Below are 20,633 nucleotides of genomic sequence, written 5' to 3' on the forward strand. Positions count from 1 at the left end.
CTGTGCTCTTGAATCAAAAAGAAAAACTTGATATAATGGAGTGTTCCTAAGAAAGCAAATTATCTCTTGCTTGATTTCTTCTGCCCATTTTCCCAGGTACTCCCACCATGAAGGGGAAATGCAAGGCCATTTGTGCGTCTTTCTCTCCTCTTCCTCTCAGGCCTCTTAGGGCTGTGCACTCACCACTTCCCCTTCCTGTCTGTGACGGTCTCTACCTATATCATATTCTACATGTTCTCTACCCTGTAGCTTTTAGTAAAATACTATCTGCAGACCAGTAAGATTTTCACAACATATGCAAAGAGAAGTTTTTTCTGTTTAGAAATTCTCCCACTCAATAAAGCCTGATTTTCAATACAATGTCTTTCTAGAGACATAAGAAAGCCAGTTTTGAGACAGTCTCAAAGCTAAGCAATAATTTTCTTTGTTCTAGACCAGTATTCTCAAACTTAAGTGTACATCAGAATCACCTGGCCTGGAAGATTTGTGAAACCAGGGATTCCTTGGCCCCAGCAGCAGTTTCCTATTCAGTAGGTCTGGGGTGGGGTTTGAGAATTTGCATTTCTAACCAAGTTCCCAGGTGATACTGATGCTGCTGACCCAGAGACTTCACTTTAAGAACCACTATTCTAGACACAATCATACTTGTTCTTCAAGCAGTGGATGACCTTGACTTAATGAATTGGGGAGATGTGGGAAATTTTTTTAAGAAAATTAAGAAATACAATGGTTAAATGTTTTCAAAAAGTTTAACTTTATTATAAATGATACTTATGTATTGTTATCCTTTAGAGCAAAGAATCTTCCCCAAACATAAGAGATAATAAATGGGAATCAGAAAGCTCTGATTCTATAATCAAGTACTCAGTTAACTCAATTATAGAGCATATAAATTTTGTAAGATAAAATCAGAGACCAGTAGAGATATTGCAGCTATGGCCTCCAAAAGGCTGAAAAGAATGTTGGCAACAACTTTGTAAATAATATTCACAAGTATCCCTTAGCATCTAATTAATAGGGCTTAATAGGAATCTAGCTTTCAGAAGTCGTATAAAACCATCTAGGCCAGGGGTGGTGGCTCACGCCTGTAATCCCAGCACTTTGGGAGGCCAAGGCGGCTGGATCACAAGGTCAGGAGATTGAGACCATCCTGGCTAACACAGTGAAGCCCCGTATCTACTAAAAATACAAAAAAAAAATTAGCCGGGCGTGGTGGCAGGCCCTTGTAGTTCCAGCTACTTGGGAGGCTGAGGCAGGAGAATGGGGTGAACCTGGGAGGTGGAGCTTGCAGTAAGCCGAGATTGCGCCACTGCACTCCAGACTGGGAGACAGAGCGAGACTCCGTCTCAAAAAAAAACAAAACTACAACAACAAAAAAAAACGTCTAAAGTGTGCAATTACTTTTTAACTTCCAGGGAATTTAAAGCGTTTTTTTTTTTAATCATGATTTTTAAATCTTAAGCTCAGGTTGCAGCAGGTCTGTTAGATTGTGGTGACATTGTGAAGGAGTAGGCGTTACAATCTTTGCATTCATTGGATCAAAACTCCAGAGGCAAACCTCACCTTCTATTCCGCAGTGCATAACTATAGTAGGTACTTAGAATGAACTCAGGAAAAGAAAGGAGAAAGACAAAAACATTCAAATCCAATCATGAAGACTCTAACCTTATTTTGTTTTGTGCAAATGTAGAAACCAAGGCCTAAATATACCAAGTTTACAAAGCTTATTAATAGAGCCAGGTATAATAGTTAAGTCTTCAAACTGTGAGGCCAGGGCTCTATTTTTTTAACTTGGCAATACATAAATGGATATAATCAGGAAAAAATGTAAAGTGAATAGTGTGTATTGCTTTTTTAGTGAGTGATGAATTTATGTAATTCAAATCTTTTTGTTGTTGTTACATTTATCCCATTTACAACTGATGTTTCTTTTATTTTCAGGAGCAACAAAACTCTCCCTGTTTTGTTTTGTTTTGTTTTGTTTTACAGAGTAAATGCCCTTATTCTTGTCATCAGAGCAGCATCAGATTCAACCTGTGATATTGTAGGAGATAATTGCCCTTATTAGTCTATAATTTTTTAAGTGTCTTTTATATGCTGCTAAGGGCCTGTTATTATATGAATAGTTTACTAGTCAAAGAAGATTGCCATCTCCACACAAAAGGATGGGTTATAATTTTGGACGCAATTAGAGAAGGCCGTGAACCTTTCTGTAATAATAACTTTAAAAAAATAGAAATCAAGCACATGGATACATATGTAACAAACCTGCACATTGTGCACATGTACCCTAAAACCCTAAAGTATAATAAAAAAAAAAAAAAAAATAGAAATCAAACTGTTTGGCCCCATGCTGGGCTGTGTACTTTATTAATATAAATGGATACTCTGATGGGAGTTATTTTAAAAGGACAAGTGAGAAATAAAAGACCTCTTTTTCATACTGCATACTTTTGCAGACTAACTCTAAACTCATAACTGCCTACTTGGATACTTGTAAATATCTGTGCAAGTTTCAGCTACAAGGATAATCTTGGTATTTAAGAGATGCTGAATCTGTGGAAATTATCAGCTTCCTTTTTTTTTTTTTTGAGACGGAGTCTCACTCTGTCCCCCAGGCTGGAGTGCAGTGGCATGATCTCGGCTCACTGCAAGCTCCGCCTCCCAGGTTCACGCCATTCTCCTGCCTCAGCCTCCTGAGTAGCTCGGACTACAGGCGCCCGCCACCATGCCTGGCTAAATTTTAGTATTTTTAGTAGACACAGGGTTTCACCGTGTTAGCCAGGATGGTCTCAATCTCCTGACCTCATGATCCGCCCGCCTCGGCCTGCCAAAGTGCTGGGATTACAGGTGTGAGCCACCACGCCCGGCCTATCAGCTTCCTTTGACTGGAGACATTGCTTCTCCAAAAATGTGCTTAACCTGTATATTTCCCAGTTTCTCAATGGGGCATTTGATGGTTCCTAGATTATAACCCTGGCATTTAAAGCTACGGTAATAGTACAATCCAAATAAAGCCAGGCTCTGCTTGGTACTGTGGCTTTGCCACATTCTAGCTATATGACTCTGGACACATTGCATAACCTCAGTGCCCCATCCTTAAAGTGAAGACAGTAGTGCCCTTCCCATAGGGCTGTTGTGAGGATTAAATAAGTTAATACAAATCACATACTTATGGTACATAGTAAACACTCAATAAACAGCTGAAACTTGTTATTCTATCTTTTGTTCTTGTGTGGCTTTTTTCAATACAACTTTCAGCTGCATGGTCCACCTTATTCCTTAGCACTTGAAGTTTTTGTCTTTGTCTGTTTTAAATCACTTTAGATATAAGTACCCTGCATGCAAGCACTCATTAACTCCAAAACAAAATAAAATGAAACTCAGGATGTGTTGCCTGCATAATCTGAAAAGTCTAATATTCCAAATTATCAGATTGCTAAATAATTCTGATTGCCATTTGTCACCTCAAACCTTACGGTTGCTGTGCTGTGTGAAGATAAACTACCCCCTTTAGTTGCTTTTTGAGGAATCATTTGACTTTGTCTTTCCCTGAGTAAAACCTTTAAAAATATATGAACAATACTAATTATTCTCAGAGGAGATTGTTACTCTACTAGATACAGAAAAAAAAATATATTTGCCACAGAACCATTCAGCCTTATATTATACATATAGTTTTATAACATTAATCAGTTTTGCTGTCATTTTTCTCATCTTTCAGATTTGTACAAATGTAAAGTAGATAAAATGATTCTCCATGATCAAGTAGTTACATGATTTATTTCACATTATACATTCCCCAGGTTCTCTCTCATGTGTTTAGCTGTCATATGTGAGTTTGGCAGCAGAATGAACTAAGGATGTATAATAAATTGATGCACATATTTTTATGTAAGCTTGTCGTATGTACTGAGCAATAGAAACTCAGAAATACAGAATAGAGATTATTGCAATAATCTCTTTTTTAGTTTTGTTCAGCTATAGAGAAAAGCAAGAAGTTTGGAGACAACAGGAAGGAGCAACTTAACTACTAAATTGAATTTGGTTCTATAAAAAGCAGAGCTAGACAAGCAAATTCACTGTCTGTGGTACTGTTTTCAGTTGTGGTTATTGTAGTTTTCATATTTAGAGCTTTCTGATGTTAACATCTTTGCCTCTTGTTTTCAATATATAATTTATCGTATTTATAAAACAAGTCTGGCAAGTTTGTTTACATTTTAGAAGTCTTTCAAAAGAGAGAAATAAAATCTTATTCTTAAAAAGTTGTCATGGCATTAACCAGAGGTGTATCTGGCATACCCCATCTCAAGTCATGTCAGACAAGGAAAAATTCACTGTACGAGGCCATTATCATAAAATCCAGAACTGTGCTATGGTTTACATATATATTTTTCATGTGCACACTTAAATTAAAAACTTCTGCGTTATCAGGGATGGTAGCATGTAAAAAGTTTTGTCAACCTTTCTCCCTATTATGACATGTATACCACATTACCTGTGAAACCAAATCAACTTTTATTCATTGGATATGAAAGCTAAAGAAACCTTTTCTTAAAACTAGCAAACAACCTTGCCAGGGGTAATTTAAGCAAGTAACTCAGTTCTTCCATTTGCAAATTCTTCTTCCAAGTTGGTATATTCTGTGGCCACAGCATACACAGCCCAGCCCTTTAGATCAGAATTACAATTTAACTGTCTTTAAATCTGATAAGCTCTAAGAATGATGTTCATACACTTTGCATGGATCATTTCTGACTATCATATAAAAACAAGGCTCCTTTTTCTCTTCTAGGTCCAAACCACCGTGAAGCGCCAATGGGCCCAATTCAAAATTCAATGGAACCAGCGTTGGGGTAGGCGCCCCTCCAACCGCTCAGCTCGCGCTGCAGCCGCTGCTGCGGAGGCTGGCGACATCCCGATTTACATCTGCCATCAGGAGACGAGGAATGAACCAGCCAACAACCAAGGCGAGGAGAGTGCTGAGATCATCCCTTTGAATATCATAGAGCAAGAGTCATCTGCTTGAATGTGAAGCAAACACAGCATTGTGATCACTGAGCCATCATTTCCTGGGAGAAAGACCATACATTTAAAGTGTTCTCCATCCTCCCAGGAACCGAACATATCATTTGTGAAGAATTATTCAGTGAATTTGTCCATTGTAAATCTGAAGAAAGTTATTCTTGGTACTATTGCTTTGGGAGACGGTCTAGGAATGGAGTCTCCCACTGCAACTTGTGAACTCCATCATTCATCCAGGACTGAGATGCAAATGTCACAGTAATGCAAGCAAAGTATCAAAGAAAAACAATGAAATTGACCTAGTTCAGATACAGGGTGCTCCTTGTCAATACTGAGCCATTTATACCTTTGAAAAATTAAAATCACTGTCAATATTTTTATTTTTAACTCTGGATTTTGAATTAGAATATTTCTGTATTTGGCTATGGATCTGATTTTTAATTTTTTTAATTTTAGCCAATTCTGATGTTACTGAGATGTTTTACTATCCTTACAACGTAAACCACATGAACTACGTGACCTCTGCAAGACAAAGTGGCTTTCTAATAGAGAGATTAGTAAATATGTGAAGAAAAAGACCTGCATTTGGCAGGAAGATGTATGCTTTGAATGCAAAAGAAATTTAGAGTCAATTTGCTTAAAGCATTACATGCTCAGCTTGGTTTTGGATAAGCCTGTCCATTGGGCAGGACCTAGCTGTTGTAAAGAATTGGTCTTAATGTTGAATGTATTTTGGTTGCTGACATTTATAAACTGAGAGGTCACAAAGAATATATTACTAAAAATTTTTACAAAACTGCCAAAAATATAATTCTTCGTGGAAGACAATACTCCGTTTAAAGAGAGTTTGCCACTTCCCTAAACTCCAGGATTTATAAAGCAAATTACTCCAAGGTTTATAAAGCAGATTACCTCTTGTCCTTGGGTGCTATCTAGCAGTAAAAGATACATTTGTTGAATATTGGTAATTAAAAGACTCCACATAAGTCCATTAACTGCTTTCCACCCAGCTTCAAAGCTTAAAAAGATCTCAGTCTTTTCCAGGAAGATCCAGGAGGGCTAATTAGAAATCAGTTTGTGGTTGACCTCTTGTTTCTTGTTATTACCAAAACAGGAGGGGAAAAAATTAACTGCTCCAAGTTTAACCATAAATCAATTCATGTTTAACGTTTCTCATTAAAATCTAGTATTATATACCCATATCTCTCTTTACTTCCCAGTATAAGATTTTTGAAAATCCTGAATAAACCAGTATCATTACTGGCACCTGGAATTAATTTGTGAATTTGCAACAGTAATCAGAGTTACTATTATTTAATTTGTATACTAAATGAGGAGGTACATGGAAACCCTCCAAATCTCCAGTCTCATCTATGTCATATTTTGCCACTGCCTTTCAGAAGTGATTTAGTTGTGGAAAGATAATAAACTGATTTGTTATGGTTACATATTTAGTGCACCCAGAGAAAATTATATTTCTACAGAGAAAATGAATTTGGGATACTAAAGTAGTTTAAGTCTCCTTTACTGAATGTAAGGGGGGGATTGAAAAGAAGGTATTTTTCCAATCACAGTGTTATGTAGTATTGTTCTATTTTTGTTTACAAACATGGAAAACAGAGTATTTCTGGCAGCTGTGGTATAAATGTGATAATATATTGCTAAAATATTTTAGATGTTGTTATGCTAATATAGTAGGGGCTGAAGAAAACAAAATAGCTTATTATAGAATTGCACATAGTTCTGCCCAAATTATGTGAAATGCTTATGCTTGTGTATATGTATAAATTAATACAGAGTATGTTAAAAGCAAAAAGATGTATATTTGCATATTTTTCTAAAGAAATATATTATTCATCTTTTCATTCATTCATCTTGTCTCCTGCTCATTCCATGCTGTTTTTCATTTCAGCCATGGGCTGCTACCATCCCATCTCGTTTGTACCGTAGGAGTGGGAAAGATAATCTAAAAGCATAGGTTAGAAACCATACACAAAAATATCAAGGTTATTATCTTTATTAGTACAAACATCTTTAGTCTCAATTTGATTGTAAATTCAGTGACACTGTTCTCATGCCCTTGATAACACAAAACCACACACCAGTGTCAATCAATATTGCATAAGTTTAGGAAGCACAGCAAAGAAATCAAGTGTAAGAAAGTATTATACCCTTTTATTGTTCTTGTTTTTTTATTCATTATTCTGGGACCAGACTTGATCTGTCCAATATCACATCAGATCCTTAGAATTGTTACAATCATTGGCTTTTAATATAGTTTGGGAGAGAGACTAAGGCTAGACGAAAGGCAACTAATTAACTATCATTAGAATGCATAAAGGGCACCATTGGAAAGATTTTCAGATCTGGAAAGTATGAAATGGAAAAAATGAGGATTAAATGAGAACTCTGATGGACTAAAAAGGGGAAGAGGAGCAATTTGTACATTCTCATTACGTGAGAACATCCAAAATTGTGACCTCAAGAGATCTGGGAAACTTCTTCTGAAAGGATATGTAAGGAATACATCTTTCCCTTACATTCCAGGGGGAATACAAATATATACTATTATCATTGTGATTTTGAGGAACAAAAACAATGTCCCATCATACCATAAAACATGATTCCTCAAGAGATAAGTTTGTACTCAGACGGTCAGCTTCCCTTTTGCTTTGACTCCTATTTTTTGATCCAAAACAGGCCTTTAGGTGCAAATGAATATTACAGTTACTGCAGGAGAAAATGTTGGAAAAAACATGACAAAAATGCTATCATCCTTGAGCTACAATCATTCTCATTCATTACTTCATTCATTAGACATCGATTCAACAGATGTTTCATATGCCTTCCATCCTGCTATATAACAAATATTTATTAATGGTAGTTATCAAGGCAAACCTTCTTTACAGTAGGGACTGCTTCTTTTCGGTGCAGGGGTAAAAATCAAAACCTGCTAAGTGAACCGTTACCCTAAAACCATAACCACTGATATCTTTGGGGTGGAAGAGCAGAGTGACACATGTGGCTGGAGGTGGTAGCTGAGTGTGATCTTCCCTCCTCATTAACACTGGACATAAGAGCTCTAGTTGTAAGAAACATTCTCAGAACGAGATCTCAGGACAAAGTCTCAAGCAGGACTCACTTTCTTGACAACAAGGTCTACAATGGTGGTTCTTTCATTGGTTAGATTACAGCTTAACTAGTTATCACAGGAGTTAACACTTTTGGGTTTAAAATGAAATTATTTATGAAGAGGGTATATCAGAATCCATATTTAGAAGAGCAATCAGGTAAAAGCAGAAGGAAATTCTATTTGCTATTTTGACAGAGTAAAAAAAATGACATTCCTAACTTAAGCTTATGAAAGTTGATTTACTGAACTAATAACTCATATCATGCAGGAGGTTACAGGAAACAATAACTGGAAACATGCAGAAAAGGATGATAACATGTGCATGTGAAGGCAAAGGAAGATAGAGAAGCAACATTTGCAAATTAAGAACTAACTGTATTTCTGATTTTTTTTTCTTCTGGACATGAAATTAACATTTTTTAATATCTCTGAATAATATGAAGCATTGAAGGAAAGAAAACACAGTCATTGAAACTGTAACCAAAAAAGAACAGGAAGATTTTCTAATATCATATCTTCCTCCATTCAGATTGTCAGAGATTTTTCCATTATCTTAAGCATTGGCCAGCCAGTCTCTTAAGTCACTGATCAATGCCCATTTTCCATTTACAGAAATTCAATGCCTTCTATCTAGCTTTCCCAGAAATCCTTCCACTGAGACACAAGCTGTTCCATCACTCCACCTATTGACCAGCAATGCCATGTCATGTCACTACAGTCTCTTTTGCTTAAGAGACCTGTTATCTTATTTTAATTTGGAGAATATTGCCTCCAATAAAATCTCAGAGTCTTGCAGGTGAAGTGTCTAATAGAAATTCAATACAACCAGTTGCGACGTCTTTAATGAAAAAAATCAGAAAAGATTGAGAAATCTGTCTCCATCCAAATCTGCCAGACTGGCTGATTAAAGCTAGCACACTGGTCTCTCATACAGAGGCCATACAACTAAACATAGAACCAGCTGTAAACTCCCGAAATCTCTGCACAGCAGAAGCTGTGGCTAGTCTCTGTGCAGCAAGCATTTCTCAGCATGTAGTCCCTTCTTCACTGCACTCATGCATTGCAGCTTCTGTATGCTCTCATCAGGAGAGGAATATTGTGAGCTTAAAGATGTTAAAGCATCCCTTTAATAGAGATAATTTAAGAAGAAAGAGAGATAAACACTAATCATTAAAACACCATACTCAATATAATAGACGAATAGACATTAGCTCACCTACTCTTTATAACATTATGTATCCTCTCTTTATGCCCATTTTAGTGATGAGAAAATTACATGGGAGAGAAATTGAATAAATTGTCTACCACAATCACACAGTTAGTAAGTAGCTGAGCTGGGATTTGAATCAAGGATACCCAATGCCTCTGCTTTTTAAATTGCCATCTTGGTGGTCCTACTATACCAGCCAGCCTCTCACAGGTAAGGCTGTTCCCGTTTTTTAGCTCTAAAAAATATTACATAGTAAATTCCCATAGATTAAGAGAAGAGAGATCACTCACAACGTGTATCTTTTTGGTCCAAAATTAACTTAATTCAATGTCCCTAGATTCCTTCAACTAAAAAGGGTCTTCAGATGAAATTTATTTTTCTGTAATTTCAAGGGTTTCTTTCCATAGTGGTGATTTCTATTTTTAGCCAGAGAGTTTTTCAAACACAACACTAGTTTGCAGCTTCTTCACTTTGAATGTCATCTTTGTGCAGATATTTGAGAGACAAAACGTGTTTTGGGAAACTTTCCATGGTTTCTCAATGGACACACCAGTCCTAATTTCAGGCCTGCGAAAAAGCTACATATAAGTAGTCAGGGCTGCACTTAATACTATTGCTAGCAGGATTTCCACTTATTAGTTTCGAGAATTGGGGTCTGAATAGGTAGGATGATGAAGATTATTAATACCATTCACCCATTCAACTATGCACCAGATGATGAAAAAAGGTAGAGAGTCAAGAAAGAAGAGATATCGAGGAACATGAGGGACAGCCAAGATAGCAAACTGGTTAGGGTGCTAGTTCCCTCTCTGGATACCAACCTTGGACAAATTATAGAAGCAGAGAGGACATATGCATGTCAATAATTAGTAATTAATTTAAAAAGAAACAACAGAAAAAAGGAAGCCAGTAGGACTACTGGTTATAAAAATGCAATACCTGAAGTAACACTATACAGAATAGTTGAAATAAATAACACATGATAATTTAGACACCACTTTAATTAGTGAGTTAAAAACTAGATTGGAAATCTCAGTGGAAACAGGAAAGAATAAAGACATAGAAAGCAGAAAAGAAAAACCAAGAGATATAGAAATGGAATTGCCAATATCAACAGTAGGAGTACCAGAAAGACACAAAAAAATGAAAATGGAGAAGGGGACATATTCACAGAAATACGTTTTAAAACTCTGTATGGTTAAAGACAAAAGACCTCAACTAGCAATAACTCCAAAATGGCCAAATAAATGCCCCAAGCTAAAATTTTGTTAATATTGACAAGATTAGGGCAAGAAGAAATCGTGACCTGAGAGCAGGATAAAGATTCTCTGTTTTAGGAGAAAGACAGAGATTTGGTAATCAAAAAGCAATATGGGTAAGTTAATGAGTATGGGTCTTAAGATGTGTGAAATAAGTCTTCATATAACATTTATAATAAGGTGATCACAGTCGCCAATTAGAAACAGAGATTCTCTTAATGGAAAAAAAAAGCAAAACCCCACAGACAACAAGAGATGCACATAAGACACAAAGCGCAATAGGCAATAAGAGATATACATAAGACAAAAAGAAAACAAAAGATTAAAAATGAATGTGAAAAGTTATGCTGGGGAAATATGAACCAAGATAAATTGGAAGTTCTCTCTTAATATCTGACTAAATAGAATTTTTTTGTTGTTGAGATGGAGTTTTGCTCTTATTGCCCAGGCTGGAGTGCATTGGCGCGATTTCAGCTCACAGCAACCTCCACCTCCAGGTTCAAGCAATTCTCCTGCCTCAGCCTCCTGAGTAGCTGGGATTACAGGCATGCACCACCACACCTGGCTAATTTTTTTGTATTTTTAGTAGAGATGGGGTTTCTCCATGTTGGTCAGGCTGGTCTCAAACTCCTGAATTCAGGTGATCCACCCTCCTCGGCCTCCCAAAGTGCTGGAATTACAGGAGTGAGCCACTGCACCTGGCCCTAAAAAGAATTTAAGACAAAAAATATCCTAAAGGGTAACATATTGATACATTCAGGCTGCTGTAACAACATACCTTAGACTGGGTAATTTAGACAGAAGTTGATTGCCCACGGTTCCAGAGGCTGGCATATCTAAGACAAAGGCACCAGCAGATTTGATGTCTGGTGAGGGCCTGTTCCTCAAAGAAGGTATCTTCTATTTGTCTTCCCATGGTGGAAGACGGTAAGGGAGCTTCGTCAGGCCTAGTTATTTATTTATTTATTTATTTATTTATTTATTTATTTATTTATTTATTTATTGAGATGAAGTCTTGCTGTGTCTCCCAGGCTGGAGTGCAGTGGTGTGATCTCGGCTCCTGCAACCTCTGCCTCTTGGGTTCAAGTGATTCTCCTGCTGCAGCCTCCTGAGTAGCTGGGATCTCAGGCCTCTTTTATAAGAGCACTAATTCCATGCATGAGGGAGGCACACTCATGACTTAATCACTCCCTGAAAGGCCCCAACTCTTAATACTGTCACATTGGGGATTAAGTTTTAACATACAAGTTTTCAGAGAACACAAACATTCAGACCCTACAGATGATTTATCAGTTGTAATTGAGGATTTTAACACATATGTCTTAGAATATGCTAGATCAAACAAATAAAATATTAGTAGTATGGTAAAATTCCTGAAAAATACAACTATCAATCTCAAGCAATTAAAAATATACCAAACACTATACTCAACAAACAGGAAACATGCATTCTTTTAAATATACAGAGAATGTTTACTAAACAGCCATATTAAGATCCTAAAGACAACCTCCATTAATTCTGAAGAATTAATACCAGTCTATCATTGTTGGACATTTGGGTTGGTTCCAAGTCTTTGCTATTGTGAATAGTGCCGCAATAAACATAAAATTAAAAAAAAAAGAAAAGAATTAATACCATGCCAAAGATCTCTGATCATAATGCAAAAAAAATTAGAAATTAATAGCAAAATTGTAGCCTAAGCAATCCGATGTTGGAGGCAATAAACATATCTAACTAATCCTTGCTTTTAAAAGGATAGTAAGAATTAGAGAATGGTAGTGATCTTATATCAGCAACATATTAGTTTTACCTACAGTTGTCCCTGGATGTCCACCAGGAGATTGGTTCTAGAATCTCTCCCCCATACCAAAATCCAAGGATGCTAAAGTTCCTTATATAAAATGGTGTTGTATTTGCATACAATCTACATATACCCTTTCATATACTTTAAATTATCTCTAGATTACTTATAATACCTAATACAGCATAAATAATACAGTTATTATAATGTATTTTTCATCTGTATTTTTTCAATCATATTGTTAATTGCACTGTCTTTTAAACATATTTTTTATCCATAGTTGGTTCAATCTGCAGGTGTGGAATCCACAACTATGGAGGGCCAACTGTATTAATACTACTTCAATAAAGAAACCATTACATCTCTAAATTTATGGAACATGCCTAGAGCAGTTCCTAGAAGGAAGCTTAAACTTTAGATACTTTTAAGAAGAAATCAGAAAGTGAGCAACAGAGTAAAAGCAAAAACACAAGCAGGGCAAGGTCATATGAGACATTACCTTCATGTAACAATAACCTCCAAGTATATTTTCAAGCAAGCTATCCTAGAAAGGCTCACAGACTAAATTAAGATGCTCAAATCATGCAGTTTACTTAAGCAATTGAAAACACTTAGTGGGAAGCTTTGGGAAGGAGACGAGGTAGGTTAGCACACTTACGATAGAGCATTAGCATGATGTTATAGCCACAGTACGTGAATCCTTGGGTACAGTGTTCACATGTCCTCTCTAATCACATATTCCCTGCTGAAGATGTGGATGTAAGAAACCAGAGTTGAGGTTTGAGCAATGGGATACAGGGTATGAAAGGTGACTAGAGCCAACATATGGTACTTACTCTATCAAGGAGTTGCAGGGACAAGTACTTGTGGCTACTGTTGAGCTTTCTAATTATTATCAGCTATGGGTTTTATCTGCACTTCTTGGGCAGAGGACACAAGAAGTAGAATAGGTGTCACCACGGGTAGAAGATTTAAGTCTATGTTAAACACACATCTGCTCTATTCAACTCATTCTATGTCTAATATATCTCACAGTTTACTAACTACTTGTTATTCATACTTCTTTTTCACTTTCCACGTTCTATAGCAGAATTGAATGTTCTAAAATAACTCATCAAACACATATCATAAAGGGACAAGTGTTTCAAATAGAAATCAGTGAAATAAGGAATGAGAGAGAAAAAGAGTAAGAGAGAAAACCAACAAAACCAAAACTAACAAAATTAACCATATTAGTTAAAATTAACCTGACACTGAGGCACCATTCTATAATTCTTAATATCTTTAAAAAGTAAGAGTTATTTAGAAACATTTCTTGTTTCCAACATAAGATTGTTTAACAGTAATGTCAATTTGGTATCTGAAAATATAGTATTATAAAAAAGGTCTCTAGTGAGACTGATCAAAGTAAAAAGAGGCTTCTTATTTCAAATATAATAAAAGGGTGGATAATAAAGGTACCACAGAGATTATAAAAACAGTAATATAATTATAACGTTCACATATATATGTTCAGTATGCAAGCATACATTAATAAATTTGAAAACTTAGATGAAACAAATTTCTAAAGATATCTATATATGAACAAAATAGGCACAAAAAGAGAACTTGAGTAAAATATATAGTCAAAAACTACAGCCTGAGATCATTTTACAGTTAAGTTCTATGAAATGTATTGAGGAAGTATTAATTTTTATCTTAAAATAATTTTCAGATATATAAGATTTTCCAGAATATATAATGAAGGTGGCAATATAAATCAGGGAAAAATAATGAGTTACTTAATAGATGACGTTGGAAAAACAGGCTCACAACATGGAGAAAAATAAAACTGAACTCCGAAAAATCTCACATAAAAAGGTAGATTCCTAGGAGATTATGTATCTAATTGTAAAAGATCAATCTATACATTTTTAAAAAGAATATGTACGAAAATATTTTAGAGTAGGAAAAAATTTATCAAATAGTGTAAATCAAAAGGCAAAAAGAAATGTTTGTTTACATTAAAATAAAAAATATTTCATAACAAGAAATAGTGTTCCTTATTAAACAGATATCTTGAATTGACAAATGATAGCATTAAAGACAAATCTGACAACGAATTATTATCTAGAACATAAAAAGAACTTCAGCAAATCAACAAGAAAGTATGGATAAGGGATATGCATAGGCAGTTTACAGAAGAGGCAATAGAGGCAATCCAAAAGGTTAACAAGAATGTGAAGATAGGCACAGACTCATTAATTAGCAGACAAGTGCTCACTCAAATGATGCCCCTATTACACATAGGAACAGAGTATTTAGTATTTCTCGGGAGAACCACCAGAGTTTCTACCCAATGTTGTGAGAGAGGGGAACCTGAAAAGTAGGCATTATGTTTGTCTGACTCAAAAGTTGTCACAGATGTTTTGTACTTTAGGAACAAACTGGTATTCCTAATTGGGGGAAACCAACCCTCCTCCAGTTCATTGGAAGACTATAAAGAACAGAAGAAAGTAATTCTGAAAGATCAGAAAGGAAACGAAGTCAAAGTTTGAAACTTAGTGAATAGAAAAACACACATAGAAAAGATAACTTTATGTGATTTGTAAGATAGCTAAGTGGTCATGGAGAGTAAAACTGGAGTATTTAGTCAACAGCAAGAATAATAACAGAGAAAACCTACCAGCCTACAAGTTGGTTAATAATAAGAAATAACATGTCTACTCCCTACTGTCAGTATATGTTTTGAAATGATTGAATCAAAGAAGGCAACTCACGTGCTCAAAAAGTAGATAAATCTCTACCCATTCTAGAACAGTGAGTGTGTTGATGTACTAATAAGCCGCTAACTACCTCTTCATACACACCACCATCTAAGAGACTGTCCCCTACCCATGGCTTTGGCCAACATGTCTAGACCAGGTGACCTTGTTGTCTTTGCCATAGAACATTGGATGTTGACAGTCACCTAACTTGAGCTGGGTTAATCAATTTCTCTCTCTTGGGAATTTTAAATAATAGACATAAAAACTATTAACTATGGTGATGGACCTTAGAGATATAAGTCCAAAGAGTTGCTCGATTATTCTTATATATATGTATATATATACACACACACATATACTCAAAGTTCTGAGGTACATGTGCAGAACGTGCAGATTTGTTATATAGGTATACATGTGCCATGGTGGTTTGCTGCACCCATCAACCCGTCATCTACACTAGGTATTTCTCCTAATGCTATCTTAAGAGACCTGGCTGTATTTCTCACAACTGAATTCTATAATACTGCCCTACATTCTCACAATTAATCCATTTTTGTCCTAAAATACTTTGAGTGGGTTTCTTTCCTAACGTCACAACTTGGCCTGGCCAGAATAATTAGCTTCTTAGACCATATATCTAGGCCCTGAACAAAAGCTTACAAAGGTTCATTACATGCAACAAATACACTCTTCTTATTCCCATGAGAATACATAGTAATGTCAAAAATATGTTTCCTTTCACAGAGGGTTATAGGTAAGAAGCTGAGGATCATGAAAGCACAGATAGTTTACATTTCTTCTTCCAAATGAAGTAGCAGCTTTGCCAGAAAAGAAAGATAAAATAAGAAGAATTCATCTGAGGATATCAGTGAAAAAAAAGGAATTTGATTTTCTGAATCTTATTGCAACAGTACATTGAGTAACTGCTGAGGGCCTGTTTGTCCAACCTAAAGGCTGAAAGGATTTCATTGGACAGAAAACCTATTGGTAAATTGAAGACATTTTTAAACCGAAACATTAGACAGAAAGGGATAATGGTTTCCACATATAGCTTTAAAATCTTTTCTGGAGGACCCCAGCAGACAGATAAAATAGAACTACAGGAGAAGAATAGGATACATTTCATGGGAAATTATCTAGTAAAAAAGTCAGAAATAATTTGTATGTCCTACAATCATTATATAACAGGGCAGCTTGAGAACACCACGGTGATTTAGAAATTTGAAAACAAATAGAAAAGTAACGTCACATAGATATTACAAAGTTACAGAGACAGCAGCAATAAAAAATGTGATAGCTTTCCATTTTTTTTTTTAAAGGACTCACCTATTGAAGGGGTGGAAGGCCAGAATAGTATGTTACAAATGTATAGAAAAATCACTGTTTTGCTTGTACAACCAAAAGTGGACTTGATGAGGAGAGCAGGAAAGAGCATCTAAAGTAATCAATATGTTACTCAGAAAACTCTCTAAGCAGCATGAAGCACATTATGAAGAAAAATGCATACCTGAAACTCTTATTTCTATTAGTGGTTGATCAGGTAATTCAGATAATTTTGTCTTAGAAAACAACTAAAATTTCTGATTAAATATTAAAATCATCTTGTTAAAAGCATAAAAGTGAAAAGAAGAAAGAAAAGAAGCCTAAGATTGAAAAGCAAAGAGAAAATAAGAAGAAGCCACTTGCACACTGAGGGTATTTGCCAGTGTGAATCTTAATTTTGACTGAAAAGGAGAACGGGCAAATAACAGACAAAAAAATTTCTCCCCATGTTAAGCTGGCATCCCCAAAAGGCTATACCTTCAAAATAAGGATGAATTAGAAAGAAACAACTCTTATGGAGTTATAAGCTCACTTCACTCCCTAGTGTAAACTCTTGAACTCATTTTAAGTTCTCCAGAAATACTTATGCTCCCAAGTGCTTGGCAAAAAGCATACTTAAATACTCTATTTTTTTAAGTGTAAGCTTTTTTAATAGTCAAAACAGAAAAATTTAAATATGCTATCCAGCACACAGTCAAAGATAATTCAGCACATAAGAAAGTAGGCTATATGAGGAAAACTGGGGAAAAAAATAAGAAGATATCAAGTATTGAAATTGCTATATACAGACTATAAAACAACTTTGCTATGTTTAAACATATTAAAATATTAAGATATATGCAAATGATAAAACAATTATACAAAGTGTGATAAAATGGTACAATAATTGAATATAATTTCTACAATAAAAAATATAATATTTGAGAGACAGTTGATGGGATAATTTTATTGGAGATCAGGCAGAGATATCATGAATTCATGAACTGGAAGAAGAGTGACAAGAAATTATCCAAAGTTTACATATAAATAGAAGGAACAGGGAAATATGGCCCAATCAAAAAATAAAATAAGTAAGCTAACTTCAAAGATATGGAAATATATGAATTACCTGATAAAGAATTCAAAATAAGTGTCATAAAGATGGTCAATGAGCTCAGGAAAATAAGGCATGAACAAAATAAAAAACTCAACAAAGATAAAATATTTAAAAAACCAAACAGAAATGTTTGAGCTGAAAAATACAATAACTGAATTGAAGGCCGGGCTCAGTGGCTCACGCCTGTAATCCCAGCACTTTGGGAGGCCGAAGCAGGCAGATCACCTGAGGTCGGGAGTTCGAGACCAGCCTGACCAACATGGAGAAACCCTGTCTCTATTAAAAATACAAAATTAGCTGGGCATAGTGGCACATGCCTGTAATCCCAGCTACTTGGGAGGCTGAGGCAGGAGAATTGCTTGAACCTGGGAGGCGGAGGTTGCGGTGAGCCAAGATTGTGCCATTGCACTCCAGCCTGGGCAACAAGAGCGAAACTCCGTCTCAAAAAAAAAAAATAAAATAAAATAATTGAATTTAAAATTTTACTAGAGGGGTTCAACAGGAGACTTGATTAAGAAGAAAAAAGGAATCAGTTAATTCAGATTATTTGAAATTATTCAGTCAGAGAAACAAACAAGCAAACAACAACAACAAAAAAACAGAAAAGAAGGAAGAAAGCCTAACAGCTTTATGAGATACTATCAAGCAAACCAATATATGCATTGTGAGAGTTCCAGAAGGAGAGAAAGAGAAAGGAACAGAAAGTTTATTTGAAGATATGTGACCAAAAAATCCCCAAATATGAGGAAGAAAATGGACATCCAAATTCAAGAAGCTTAAAGGACAAGTTGACTGAAGCCCAAAATACACAAAATATGAAGAAGAAATCAAAGTTTTTATGTCACCACAAAAAATTAACAAAACACAAAGGAAGGCAGCAGGAGAGGAAAAGAGGGAAAATACTACAAAACAGAAAGAAAACAATTAACAACAAAGCAATAATAAGTTATTTCCTATCAGTAATTGCTTTAAATCTAAAATGTCCCTAATCAAAAGACATAAAGTGATTGAATGGACAAAAAAACAATATCCAACTACATGCTGTCTATAAGAGATTCACTTTAAATTTAAAAACACATATAAAGCAGAAGTGAAGAGATAGAAAAAGATACTCCATACAAATTGTAACCAAAAGAGAATAGAGATGGCCATATTTATATCACACAAAATAGATTTTAAGTGTCAAAACCATCACAAGATAAATAAAAACATTTTATAATGCTAAAAGGATCTATTCACCCAGTAGTTATCACAATTATGTAGACATATGCAACCAAACACATAAAGCAAACATTGAGACACCTGGAGGAAGAAATACACAGCAACACAACAATTACAGTTTATTTCAACACACAACTTTCAATAATGTCTAGAACGTTCAGACAGAAGATCAATAAAGAAAAAGTGGACTTGAACAACACTGTAGAACAAATGAATATAAAAAATATGCAGAATATTGCACCCAACAGGAGCAGAATACACATCCTTCTCAAGTGCATACAGAACATTGTGCAAAATAATTCGCATGTCAGGTCACAAGACAAGTCTTAACAAAATTAAGATTAAAATCATACCAAGTATCTTTTCTAACAAATTGGAATGGAACAATCAATAGCAAGAAAAAAACTGGAAAATTTAAAAAGTTGTGGAAATTAAACTACACACTCTTGAGCAAACACTAGGTCAAAGAAAAATATCAAAAGAGCAATTTGAAAATATATTGAGACAAAAATGAAAACACCACATACGAAAACTTATGTGATGCTGCAAAAGCAGTAATAAAAGAGAAGTTTATAGCACTAAATGCCCACAATAAAAAGAAGAAAAAATCTTTAAAAAAATCTAAATTAAGAGGCAAATTGTGCCAGTTTTCAGAAAACATAATAATATACATAGAAAACCTTAAAAAAAAACTAAATGAAGAGACAAATTGTCCCAGTTTGCAGAGGACATAATCTTATACATAGAAAACTCACTGACAAGAAAATTAGGAAAATAATTTGGTTTATAAAAACATAACACCAAAAAGAAAATCTTAGAAATAACCTTAACTAAAGAGGGAAAATACTTCAACACTAAGAATGAGAAAATATTGATAAAGTATATTTTAAAATACACACAAACATGGAAAGAAATTCTGTGTTCATGAATTGGAAGATTTAATATTGTTAAAATTTCTATACTACCTAAAGTTATAGACAGATTCAATGCAATTGCTACCAAAATCTCAATGAAATTTTCTAGTAGAAATAGAAAAAGCAATTCTGAAATTCCTATGGAACCACAAAAGACTCTGAATAGCCAAATTAACCTTGAGAAAAAAGAACAAAGCTGGAGGCATCACACCTTCTGATTTTGAAATGTATTACAAAACTAAAATAATTAAACCAGAATAGTACTGGCATAAAGACAAGTAGATAGACAAATGAAACAGAATAGGGAGCCCAGAAATAAATCCATGCATATATGACCAACTGAATTTCAACAAGGATGTGAAGAATACACAATGTGGAAAGGATAGCCTCTTCAACAAATGGTGTTGGGAACACTGAGTATCCACCCACAAAAGACTGAAATTGGACCCTTATCTTACACCATAAACAAAAATCAACTCAAAATGGATTAAAGACTTAAACGTAAGAAATGATACTGTAAAACTAATAGAAGAAAACATTGGAGAAAAGTGTCATGACATTGGTATTGACAAGGATTATAAATATGACACCAATAGCACAGCAACAAAAGAAAAAAGAGACAAATGTAATTACATCAGTCTAAAAAGTTTCTGCACAGCAAAGGAAATAATCAACAGAGCAAAAGGCAACTTATGAAATGGAAGAAAATATTTGTAAACAACATATCTGAGAAGGCATAAATACCCAAAATATATAAGGAACTCCTACAACTCAATAACAAAACAAACAAAAAAAAACTAATCCAGTTTAAAAATGGGCTAAAAGGCCGGGCGCGGTGGCTCACGCTTGTAATCCCAGCACTTTGGGAGGCCGAGGGGGGCGGATCACGAGGTCAGGAGATCGA

The 20,633-nt window shown here is 35.1% G+C and overlaps 1 protein-coding gene across 2 annotated transcripts in view; it reads left to right on the forward strand.

Moving 5' to 3' along the window:
* CALCR (calcitonin receptor) overlaps positions 1-6,894 on the forward strand; it is a 153,259-nt gene extending 146,365 nt beyond the window's left edge. Inside the window, exon 16 of one of the 2 annotated variants that reach the window (XM_055269989.1) lies at positions 4,796-6,894. In XM_055269989.1, coding sequence (XP_055125964.1) covers positions 4,796-5,029 — 234 coding nt within the window. In that variant the 3' untranslated portion in view covers positions 5,030-6,894. The remainder of the gene's footprint in view (positions 1-4,795) is intronic. The other variant, XM_055269990.2, reaches the window with a different exon arrangement.
* The last annotated feature ends 13,739 nt before the right edge of the window (positions 6,895-20,633 follow it).

This window comes from Symphalangus syndactylus, chromosome 3, assembly GCF_028878055.3.
Source record: "Symphalangus syndactylus isolate Jambi chromosome 3, NHGRI_mSymSyn1-v2.1_pri, whole genome shotgun sequence".
Taxonomy (NCBI): domain Eukaryota; kingdom Metazoa; phylum Chordata; class Mammalia; order Primates; family Hylobatidae; genus Symphalangus; species Symphalangus syndactylus.